Consider the following 12,423-nt stretch of genomic DNA (forward strand, 5'->3'; position numbering starts at 1 on the left):
ACTTATTCATTCATTACCTACATTCTCCCATGAGCTCTATACTACTTAGTTGGCCTGAAGACTATCACTCTCCCCTGCCCAGCCAAGGTTCTACGTCCCCATGGGGGCCTAGCCCAACACTTTGGGATACTCATGGTGGAATGCAGGGAATGAATGAAGAGCTGAAGCTCTTTTTGCCCCTCTTCTATTTGTATCCATTGGGGCACTTATTCATTCATTACCTACTTTCTACCCTGAGCTCTGTGCCACGACCAGACTCAATATTGTATATAAACCATTTGGTTCAAGTCTCCAATTATGGTTCATCTGGAAGGTCCCCCTTTCACACAGATAAATAACAAGGCATGCAACACATCAGATAAACAGTCACCTCCCAAAATTCACCTTGATTGGCCATCCCCCTAAGTCAATGTTTCCCACACTGTAGGGCTAGCCCCCTGTAGTTGGCTTGGACCAATAGCTGGGGGTCCCAGATGTAAGGTCTTTAAATTTTGCACAAAATATTCATGGAACTATGGCCAAATCTCTGCCACCTTAATGAGCCAAGGGGGCCATGACCAAATCCTGGACCTCAAAAAGGGTCTAGAGCTGAAGAATTAGGACAACCCACTGTTCCATCCTTAGTTCTTGGCTTTCCATGGTGCAACATTCTATAACATAACCAGACCTGGAACCAGGATGGCCATAAAGGCAAGTGGAGCTACAGAGAGAACGTACCTAGTGGATCATGGGGCGTGCCTTTGAATATGATCCTGTAAGTTGTGAGGAACAGTGCACCCTCTGCTGGTAGAATGTGAGGACCTCCAAGCATCCCCCCGGTGGCTTCTTCTCGTCCGTCGGGGTCCAGGAGCACCCGCAAAGCTTCGCACACAAACTCTTCCCCGGGCAGCAAGGCCGGCCGCATGATTTTGGGCTATAAAACATAACGATACATTATATCACACAGGCATTTCCCCAGGGAGCCCTGCGGAATTCTAAAGCGGATTCCAGGGAATCCGGCGATGGGTTCAGGTGAGATCATCGATGACAGATGACAAATGGGCCCGTTAATGTATAAGAATTCTTTGTGAAGGGCCCCGTAAGGTCGCTGTGGGCCACACGAGGAAACCTTTATCTCTCTTTCCCAATGGCAGGACGCGGAGAGATGAATCTGCTGCCAGGGAATACGCTGATTAATCACATTAATGGGTAGAAACTGCATTCCTGGATCTCGTTTAAAAACGATTATTGGCGTGCAGAATAACGCGACACGGAAAGCATTTGCCCCTTTGAGCAAACTGTGGGTTGATAGGGCCACAAGCTGCCCATTGGCTGTTTTTCTAGCCACTTAGGTGCCTGATACATTTTTGAAGATTTCTAGCCATGATCATGTTTAAGCTTAAGTTCCCCTTTAAATAAAACAAAGCATCATTTGGACAGTGACAAAAGACCACGCACCTTCTTTATAGGAGGGAGCCTTCTGCTTTCCCTGTGCACAGCCTCCAGGGTTTCAATGTGCATCGCCACAATCCCTAATAAAGCACAAGAATATAATGGTGAGACACATAACACTGAACGGAAGCTGCCATGTTGCTTGCCTGGGGGTGGGTGGAGTTTACCAGGGATCATGCAGTGCAGGCTCTTGATGTGGTCCTGCGTTACGCCGCTTTCAGTGCACACTTTGTCAATGAAGCGGGTGATGAAGCGAACCACTGTATTCGCAATGTCGTTCTCAGAGTCCTCAAATCCACTTTCCGTGTCGTAGCTCTCGGCAACACTCCCTGCAATGCTGAAAGCACAAACATATGGTGTGACCCCCATTTACTCTCCCGTTATATTTGAATAGGAGGCTGTAGGAGTACAGTATGGGGGTACAGCTTACTGTGTGCCCAGAACATTCCTTCTCTGTATATTTGTATTTATACATATGGGTAGGGGGTGCCATAGTGTTTCCCTTAGACAGTACAGTATGGGGGTACAGCTTATTGTGTGCCCAGAACATTCCTTCTCTGTATATTTGTATTTATACATATGGGTAGGGGGTGCCATAGTGTTTCCCTTAGACAGTACAGTATGGGGGTACAGCTTATTGTGTGCCCAGAACATTCCTTCTCTGTATATCTGTATTTATACATATGGGTAGGGGGTGCCATAGTGTTTCCCTTAGACAGTACAGTATGGGGGTACAGCTTATTGTGTGCCCAGAACATTCCTTCTCTGTATATTTGTATTTATACATATGGGTAGGGGGTGCCATAGTGTTTCCCTTAGACAGTACAGTATGGGGGTACAGCTTATTGTGTGCCCAGAGCATTCCTTCTCTGTATATTTGTATTTATACATATGGGTAGGGGGTGCCATAGTGTTTCCCTTAGACAGTACAGTATGGGGGTACAGCTTATTGTGTGCCCAGAACATTCCTTCTCTGTATATTTGTATTTATACATATGGGTAGGGGGTGCCATAGTGTTTCCCTTAGACAGTACAGTATGGGGGTACAGCTTATTGTGTGCCCAGAACATTCCTTCTCTGTATATTTGTATTTATACATATGGGTAGGGGGTACCATAGTGTTTCCCTTTGACAGTACAGTATGGGGGTACAGCTTATTGTGTGCCCAGAACATTCCTTCTCTGTATATTTGTATTTATACATATGGGTAGGGGGTGCCATAGTGTTTCCCTTAGACAGTACAGTATGGGGGTACAGCTTATTGTGTGCCCAGAACATTCCTTCTCTGTATATTTGTATTTATACATATGGGTAGGAGGTGCCATAGTGTTTCCCTTAGACAGTACTGTATGGGGGTACAGCTTATTGTGTGCCCAGAACATTCCTTCTCTATTTGTATTTATACATATGGGTAGGAGGTGCCATAGTGTTTCCCTTAGACAGTACAGTATGGGGGTACAGCTTATTGTGTGCCCAGAACATTCCTTCTCTGTATATTTGTATTTATACATATGGGTAGGGGGTGCCATAGTGTTTCCCTTAGACAGTACAGTATGGGGGTACAGCTTATTGTGTGCCCAGAACATTCCTTCTCTGTATATTTGTATTTATACATATGGGTAGGAGGTGCCATAGTGTTTCCCTTAGACAGTACTGTATGGGGGTACAGCTTATTGTGTGCCCAGAACATTCCTTCTCTATTTGTATTTATACATATGGGTAGGAGGTGCCATAGTGTTTCCCTTAGACAGTACAGTATGGGGGTACAGCTTATTGTGTGCCCAGAACATTCCTTCTCTGTATATTTGTATTTATACATATGGGTAGGAGGTGCCATAGTGTTTCCCTTAGACAGTACAGTATGGGGGTACAGCTTATTGTGTGCCCAGAACATTCCTTCTCTGTATATTTGTATTTATACATATGGGTAGGGGGTGCCATAGTGTTTCCCTTAGACAGTACAGTATGGGGGTACAGCTTATTGTGTGCCCAGAACATGTTCCATGAATGTAAATGGGAAAGTTGCTTAGAATGACAATTTTATTTTTTATTATTTATTTTTTGTGGGTTTAAATTCCCTTTATGCAATCACATTACTATGTATTAGTGCAATAGGAGATACAAGGGACGTATCAGACATAATGGGCTCTGACAGGATGATTATAACCATGCCGGGGAGCCTGTAAGAGGCAGTTCTTACACACAGGAGGGCCGCGGGGGTCGGCAGGCCCCCCATCTCGTAGTACAAACTGGGAGCTGGTGGTGGATTTGCGCTGAATGAAGAATTCCGAGTCTGACGGAAGTGATGGCACGGAGTCATTTTGAGAGAATGGAACAACGGCATAAACAATTAGGTCATCCCCGATTACCCTCCAATTAAGCAACACAACTGCCATTGTTTATGGTTTCTCGATCAGACATTTAATCTAAGTGGCGACACAAGGATGCGCGGCGCATTCCAACGTGCACAAACAACGAGCCTGCGCCCAATGGGTTGTGCTCCAATTAACTCATGGAATGCTGGGGGCGAGATCTAAAATGTGTAACAGACTTTCTATTCCCTAACCCCCAACTGGGTCGCGCCGGCCCTTTAAACACCCACCTATTGGTGACAATGCTGTTACTGCCGCTTTCCCAGTCCCCGGTGGCGGAGGTGCGCAGCAGTTTGTTCTTGCTTGTGTCCAGCGGGACCAGCAGGTACACCATGAGGTTGGCAAAATGGATGGCTTGGCTGAATACGGTGCTCTCCTCGCTCAGGATCAGCTCCTGCTGGGTCTCCTTGCCAAGCGTTGGCCACAGGCGCAACTGTTCCGCCGCCAGGTCCATAACCGTCCTCTCCGGGTTTCCAGATTCAACCCCATTTTCCTACATAGAAAGTCAAAGAAAAAAAATATCAAGTACAGGTACTGTATTATTATTACAGAGAAAAGGGAATCATTTAACCATTAAATAAACCCAATAGGGCTGTTCTGCCCCCAATAAGGGGTAATTATATCTTAGTTGGGATCAAGTACAGGTACTGTTTTATTATTACAGAGAAAAGGGGAATCATTTAACCATTAAATAAACCCAATAGGGCTGTTCTGCCCCAATAAGGGGTAATTATATCTTAGTTGGGATCAAGTACAGGTACTGTTTTATTATTATAGAGAAAAGGGAATCATTTAACCATGAAATAAACCCAATAGGGCTGTTCTGCCCCAATAAGGGGTAATTATATCTTAGTTGGGATCAAGTACAGGTACTGTTTTATTATTACAGAGAAAAGGGAATCATTTAACCATGAAATAAACCCAATAGGGCTGTTCTGCCCCAATAAGGGGTAATTATATCTTAGTTGGGATCAAGTACAGGTACTGTTTTATTATTACAGAGAAAAGGGAATCATTTAACCATTAAATAAACCCAATAGGGCTGTTCTGCCCCAATAAGGGGTAATTATATCTTAGTTGGGATCAAGTACAGGTACTGTTTTATTATTACAGAGAAAAGGGAATCATTTAACCATTAAATAAACCCAATAGGGCTGTTCTGCCCCCAATAAGGGGTAATTATATCTTAGTTGGGATCAAGTACAGGTACTGTTTTATTATTACAGAGAAAAGGGAATCATTTAACCATTAAATAAACCCAATAGGGCTGTTCTGCCCCAATAAGGGGTAATTATATCTTAGTTGGGATCAAGTACAGGTACTGTTTTATTATTACAGAGAAAAGGGAATCATCATATTGCGGAGGTTGCACCTCCGTAATAAAGTCTTTTTAAAGGGCTTGCCCGTTTGCAGCTCTGAGTGCCACTGCATTTGTTGCTACTTTCCGTAATTCGGAACTTTCTGGATAACGGGTTTCCGAATAAGGGATCCTATACCTGTACTTATAATACACAACACTGTGACAATATCAAGGCTACAAACTTGGGCATATATAGACTGCCATGTTTGCAGAGACCTACTGGCCCTGACTGTGGGTTCTGGGAGTTAAGGGTCAGAAGACAGACATCAGCACCCAAACCAGACCTAAATATCTGGGTGGCCAAATGAGAACCACTAATGCTTCAACTCACCAAAACTCAAGCTCTGTGTGTGCTCATCTCAAATCTTAGGTGTGCTGAAGGTTAAATGGGAATTTTGGAGAAGGTTGTAGCCACCGAAGTCACCTGATGCCCATCACCTGTCAATCACCCTGACCCACCAAATCCTACCCCCAGTTTATACAAACCCATCAAGATATGACCAAAACCCACCCTTTGGCATCAAGCCTAACCACTTCTGTGGGAAAGCTGCGCCCTTAAGAGACCACCCCCGAGACGGGACTCCTGTCTATTTCAGCCAACCTTGGACGAAGCACCCACCTTGGGCTCAGACGCTCCTTGATTACTGTTTTTTGTGGTCAAATAGAGGGAACGCACTTGGTTCTGCACATCATTGTAAAACGTGGTCTCCCAGAACTGCTGATTGGCCCACACCGCGTGGTCTTGGACGCAGGTATAGGCGAACTGACTGACTCCCGCCGACAGTTTCTGCAGAAACAAGATGAGGATTAAAGAAACATTAATACAGACAGAGGAATACAAATATTTCGCTACATGTACTACATATAAATAATTACTGAGCAATAAACCAACTGGTAATCCCATAATGAGAGATTAAAGGTGTGAAGAACCAATCAGCTGTTCCACACCCTGGGACACCACCATCTCATTTACAGGGCAGCTTGAATTATTTACTATATAATATAACCTGGCAGATCAGATGCAGATGATGACATTTCCATATGAAACTAACCATAACCAGTTCCATGAAGCACATGTATAAGTCTGAGTAATGTTTAGTATGATTCCATAGCACATTTACTGCCCCTTAGCCCATAACAAGGTTACAGATATATAGAAACATTGGGGTAACAGTCACCCCGCTATAGTTCCAGGGGTACCCAGGGCACAAATAAGCACTCACCCCAAATCCCCCCCTAACTGGCCTTCAGGCTGGGCCCCCTTAGCCCATAACAAGGTTACAGATATATAGAAACATTGGGGTAACAGTCACCCCGCTATAGTTCCAGGGGTACCCAGGGCACAAATAAGCACTCACCCCAAATCCCCCCCTAACTGGCCTTCAGGCTGGGCCCCCTTAGCCCATAACAAGGTTACAGATATATAGAAACATTGGGGTAACAGTCACCCCGCTATAGTTCCAGGGGTACCCAGGGCACAAATAAGCACTCACCCCAAATCCCCCCCTAACTGGCCTTCAGGCCGGGCCCCCTTAGCCCATAACAAGGTTACAGATATATAGAAACATTGGGGTAACAGTCACCCTGCTATAGTTCCAGGGGTACCCAGGGTACAAATAAGCACTCACCCCAAATCCCCCCCTAACTGGCCTTCAGGCTGGGCCCCCTTAGCCTACCTTAAGACTGTCAAAAACTCATTGCTGGAGAAGACTCAGTGTTGGTGGCCTCCTTTGGACAATAAAGGCTCATATCTAATATCCTGCAACTGCCTGAATGACCACATGACCAGGGAAAAGCCATCAATGGGCTCGTTCTGGTCATAAAAGGAAAACTCAGTGTCACTTATATCCGGTGACAGTTGAGATCACATTGGGATGGACTTCCTCCAAGATAAAGTGGGACAATCATTGCTCCATTGGACGCTGTAGAGCAGGGATCCCCAACCTTTGCCAGGGATTTAGAAATGGGCACCTACTCTGAGGCCACTGGGAGCAACATCAATAGGGGTGGTGAGCAACATGTTGCCCCTGAGCCAATGGTTGGGGATCACTGCTGTAGAGGTACCTGTTCCTAGGTACCTATCAAAATTAATTCTGGAGGAATATCTGTTGCCTTTCATAGAACAGCGCTCATATTTCCCTGATGGGAGTCAGTGGCACCAGTAGGGGGCAGGTTGGCACCAGGAATGGGACAGGGTAACCTTGGCAGTCAGAGTTGTGTTTGAGTTATGCACAGAATGCCACAGATAGCCTCTAATGAGCACAGACGTCTCTAAATCTCAATCTTTTATCTCCTTTATTCCTTTCCTTTCTAGTCTTATCGGGGAAACTGTGTACGTGGCCTTGGTGTCAGCTTGATTTAGCAATCGCCAGCCCTGCGGAGATCGGGGCTCAAAAGCGGCACTTTGGTGGAGTAAAAACATGTTAGGACCAAGACTAAAGGTGCCCATATATCTGGCACATCACTGGTGGGCACATAGGGGGAAAGATGTTCTCCATTGTTGGTTCCACAGTACCGATGTCCCTCGGTGGAAGCAATAAGCTTGGCTGGACTGTGTAGAAGGGGCCCATACATTGTATTCGGCTGAGCCACGTGAACTCTCTGGCCGAGTTAGACATTAGGTAGCGGAGTAAACACAAGTGTAAGAGATTAAGGTCGGGTCAAGGTAAGTTGCTGTGTAACAAATGGCCCAGTTGTGCTCCAGGCACAAAGGAATGAGTCTCTTCTGCTTGGGAAAAAGGGGCTTTATTCTGTATATCTGTCAGGGGGCAGGCAATTCCCTTCCCTAGAATGGAGATGGAATGTGCAGTATGGAACTGAAATGGTCTAACCTTACATTAAGTGAGGAATATTAGGGCCATATAATCAAGCTATTCCTCCTGCCCATGCCTACTCTACCCACTGCTACTATAGGCACCATCTCTCCCTACTATACCTGCTATCCCACAGCCCCAGTCCCTTCCCAGAGGCTATTATCCCCCCACTGCTACTATAGGCACCATCTCTCCCTACTATACCTCCTATCCCACAGCCCCAGTCCCTTCCCAGAGGCTATTATCCCTCCACTGCTACTATAGGCACCATCTCTCCCTACTATACCTGCTATCCCACAGCCCCAGTCCCTTCCCAGAGGCTATTATCCCCCACTGCTACTATAGGCACCATCTCTCCCTACTATACCTGCTATCCCACAGCCCCAGTCCCTTCCCAGAGGCTATTATCCCCCCACTGCTACTATAGGCACCATCTCTCCCTACTATACCTGCTATCCCACAGCCCCAGTCCCTTCCCAGAGGCTATTATCCCCCCACTGCTACTATAGGCACCATCTCTCCCTACTATACCTGCTATCCCACAGCCCCAGTCCCTTCCCAGAGGCTATTATCCCCCCACTGCTACTATAGGCACCATCTCTCCCTACTATACCTGCTATCCCACAGCCCCAGTCCCTTCCCAGAGGCTATTATCCCCCCACTGCTACTATAGGCACCATCTCTTCCTACTATACCTGCTATCCCACAGCCCCAGTCCCTTCCCAGAGGCTATTATCCCCCACTGCTACTATAGGCACCATCTCTCCCTACTATACCTGCTATCCCACAGCCCCAGTCCCTTCCCAGAGGCTATTATCCCCCCACTGCTACTATAGGCACCATCTCTCCCTACTATACCTGCTATCCCACAGCCCCAGTCCCTTCCCAGAGGCTATTATCCCCCACTGCTACTATAGGCACCATCTCTCCCTACTATACCTGCTATCCCACAGCCACCGTCCCTTCCCAGAGGCTATTATCCCCCCACTGCTACTATAGGCACCATCTCTCCCTACTATACCTGCTATCCCACAGCCCCAGTCCCTTCCCAGAGGCTATTATCCCCCCACTGCTACTATAGGCACCATCTCTCCCTACTATACCTGCTATCCCCCAGCCCCAGTCCCTTCCCAGAGGCTATTATCCCCCCACTGCTACTATAGGCACCATCTCTCCCTACTATACCTGCTGTAATATATAACAATATAAAGCTACAATGAAGCTATAACCAATCCCCAGTAACTGAGCAGATACAGCTCATACTGTACACAGTTTGTATCAGATATAATTGCTAACACCCATACACAATCATGTTTGCAGTTATGTAAACAAAACATTGAGGCAGATTCCGTCGGAATACCTTGGGTTTGACTTTTTAATTAACTTTGCATTTGAAGGGAGGTCAACGCCAAATACAAGGATTAGAAGATGGATAAACATACTCTGCATTGCTTTCTACTAAACATTGGGGTTGGAAATCAGTGACCTGCCTTCCTGCCTGGGACTTAAAGAGCCACAACAGCCTAAAATCCCTATCACATTCCCATCAGCCCCTGCCCCAGTGAGCTTACAATCTAAGGCCCCTATCCCATTCCCATCAGTCCCTGCCCCAGTGAGCTTACAATCTAAGGTCCCTATCCCATTCCCATCAGCCCCTGCCCCAGTGAGCTTACAATCTAAGGTCCCTATCACATTCCCATCAGTCCCTGCCCCAGTGAGCTTACAATCTAAGGTCCCTATCCCATTCCCATCAGTCCCTGCCCCAGTGAGCTTACAATCTAAGGTCCCTATCACATTCCCATCAGCCCCTGCCCCAGTGAGCTTACAATCTAAGGTCCCTATCCCATTCCCATCAGTCCCTGCCCCAGTGAGCTTACAATCTAAGGTCCCTATCCCATTCCCATCAGCCCCTGCCCCAGTGAGCTTACAATCTAAGGTCCCTATCACATTCCCATCAGCCCCTGCCCCAGTGAGCTTACAATCTAAGGCCCCTATCCCATTCCCATCAGTCCCTGCCCCAGTGAGCTTACAATCTAAGGTCCCTATCACATTCCCATCAGCCCCTGCCCCAGTGAGCTTACAATCTAAGGTCCCTATCACATTCCCATCAGCCCCTGCCCCAGTGAGCTTACAATCTAAGGTCCCTATCCCATTCCCATCAGTCCCTGCCCCAGTGAGCTTACAATCTAAGGTCCCTATCCCATTCCCATCAGCCCCTGCCCCAGTGAGCTTACAATCTAAGGTCCCTATCCCATTCCCATCAGTCCCTGCCCAAGTGGAGCTTACAATCTAAGGTCCCTATCGCATTCCCATCAATCCCTGCCTCAGTGAGCTTACAATCTAAGGTCCCTATCCCATTCCCATCAGTCCCTGCCCAAGTGGAGCTTACAATCTAAGGTCCCTATCACATTCCCATCAGCCCCTGCCCCAGTGAGCTTACAATCTAAGGTCCCTATCACATTCCCATAAGTCCCTGCCCCACTGGAGCTTACAATCTAAGGTCCCTATCACATTCCCATCAGCCCCTGCCCCAGTGAGCTTACAATCTAAGGTCCCTATCGCATTCCCATCAATCCCTGCCTCAGTGAGCTTACAATCTAAGGTCCCTATCCCATTCCCATCAGTCCCTGCCCAAGTGGAGCTTACAATCTAAGGTCCCTATCACATTCCCATCAGCCCCTGCCCCAGTGAGCTTACAATCTAAGGTCCCTATCACATTCCCATAAGTCCCTGCCCCACTGGAGCTTACAATCTAAGGTCCCTATCACATTCCCATCAGCCCCTGCCCCAGTGAGCTTACAATCTAAGGTCCCTATCACATTCCCATCAGTCCCTGCCCCACTGGAGCTTACAATCTAAGGTCCCTATCACATTCCCATCAGTCCCTGCCCCACTGGAGCTTACAATCTAAGGTCCCTATCACATTCCCATCAGTCCCTGCCCCAGTGAGCTTACAATCTAAGGTCCCTATCCCATTCCCATCAGTCCCTGCCCCAGTGAGCTTACAATCTAAGGTCCCTATCACATTCCCCTCAGCCTCTGCCCCAGTGAGCTTACAATAGAAGGCCCCTACACACACACACACTAGGGTCCATCAGGAGCCAATTAACCTGCCTGTATGTTTCTGGGGTGTAGGAGAAACCAACACAGAGACCCCCGCACTGCAAGGCAGCAATGATTACACTACACATAGTACATTGCTATAAATACAAATGCTATTATACTCAAAAGCAAATAAATAATGACTATAGTAAGGGGGCAATTATGCGTTGGCGGTCTCTGCAGGAACAATCTTTGCTATTTATTGGGTACAGAGGTTGGTGACCAATGAGGCAGCAGCTATCAGGCACAATGGAATGAAGGCTGTGACCCCCCCGGATGATACTATCGGGCAATATAAAATAAAGGAGCGACCGTGGGGCTAATGGGCCAGATTCCTCGCATGAAAATAAACAGACCATGTAAGGCAGCGGCTCCGTGTGGCTGCATTCTGTCCCCTCATTAAGCCCACGGGCCTCCGCCCGGCCGACCGGCCAACTGCTGTGTCATTCTATGCCTTTGTATGAAGCAGCTGCTCTTGCTCGGGAGGCTGAAGTCATAAATTCAATATTCCGCTGAGCAGAAAAATGTGATCTCTTATCATTTCCAGCCCCAAACGCTGTCTCTGCCGCTTGTGCGCCAACATTTCCCTGCACTTTGGCTCATAGGGGCCCCATTAGTCAATCTGACTTATGCAATCAGGCTATTAAGTGCTGTATGCCTAGAGATCAGCATCTATGGGGTTAATTAAGGGAAAGAAAAGGGGATCCATTATCCAGAATGCTTGGGATGTGGGGGTTTCTGGCTACGTGGAGCATTAAAGGGTAACTTTTAGTATGTTATAGAATGGCCTTTTCTAAGTAACTTTTCAACTGCTCTTCATTATTTATAGTTTTTGAACTATTTGCCTTCTTCTTTGCAGCTTTCCAATGGGGGTCACTGACCCCGGCAGCCAAACCCTATTGCTCTGTGAGGCTTCAGTTTTATTGTTACTTTTTATTCCTTATATCTTTCTACTCAGTCCCTCTCCTATTCCAATACCAGCCTCTCATTCAAACCACTCCCTGGTTGCTAAGGTAATTTGAACCCTAGCAACCAGATAGCTGCTGGAACTCCAAACTGAAGAATTGCTGAACAAAAAGTAATATGATTAAAAAACTAAAAAAAAAAAAAAAAAAAATTAAAAATGAAGACCAATTGCAAATTGTCTCAGAATATTACTCTCTACATCATACTAAAGGTAGGGGTGCACCGAATCCAGGATTCGGTTTGGGATTTAGGCCGAATTCAGCCTTTATTTGAAGTATTTGGTATCGTCCGAATCCACGGTCAAACCAAATCCGAATTCGGAAGGGTTAAATGTTGGGGGGGGGAATTTCAACTTTTAACCCAATCCTAATTAGCATTA

General features: G+C 46.7%; 1 protein-coding gene across 5 annotated transcripts in view; it reads right to left on the bottom strand.

The window, feature by feature from the left end:
- sbf2 (SET binding factor 2) overlaps positions 1-12,423 on the bottom strand; it is a 196,919-nt gene that overhangs the window by 40,336 nt on the left and 144,160 nt on the right. For all 5 annotated transcript variants that reach the window (XM_031899700.1, XM_031899699.1, XM_031899697.1 and 2 more), the window contains 5 exon segments: positions 5,783-5,950; positions 4,034-4,296; positions 1,599-1,768; positions 1,438-1,511; positions 718-913 (listed from right to left, as the gene is read on the bottom strand). In XM_031899700.1, coding sequence (XP_031755560.1) covers positions 718-913; positions 1,438-1,511; positions 1,599-1,768; positions 4,034-4,296; positions 5,783-5,950 — 871 coding nt within the window.

This window comes from Xenopus tropicalis, chromosome 4 (assembly GCF_000004195.4).
Source record: "Xenopus tropicalis strain Nigerian chromosome 4, UCB_Xtro_10.0, whole genome shotgun sequence".
Classification (NCBI taxonomy): domain Eukaryota; kingdom Metazoa; phylum Chordata; class Amphibia; order Anura; family Pipidae; genus Xenopus; species Xenopus tropicalis.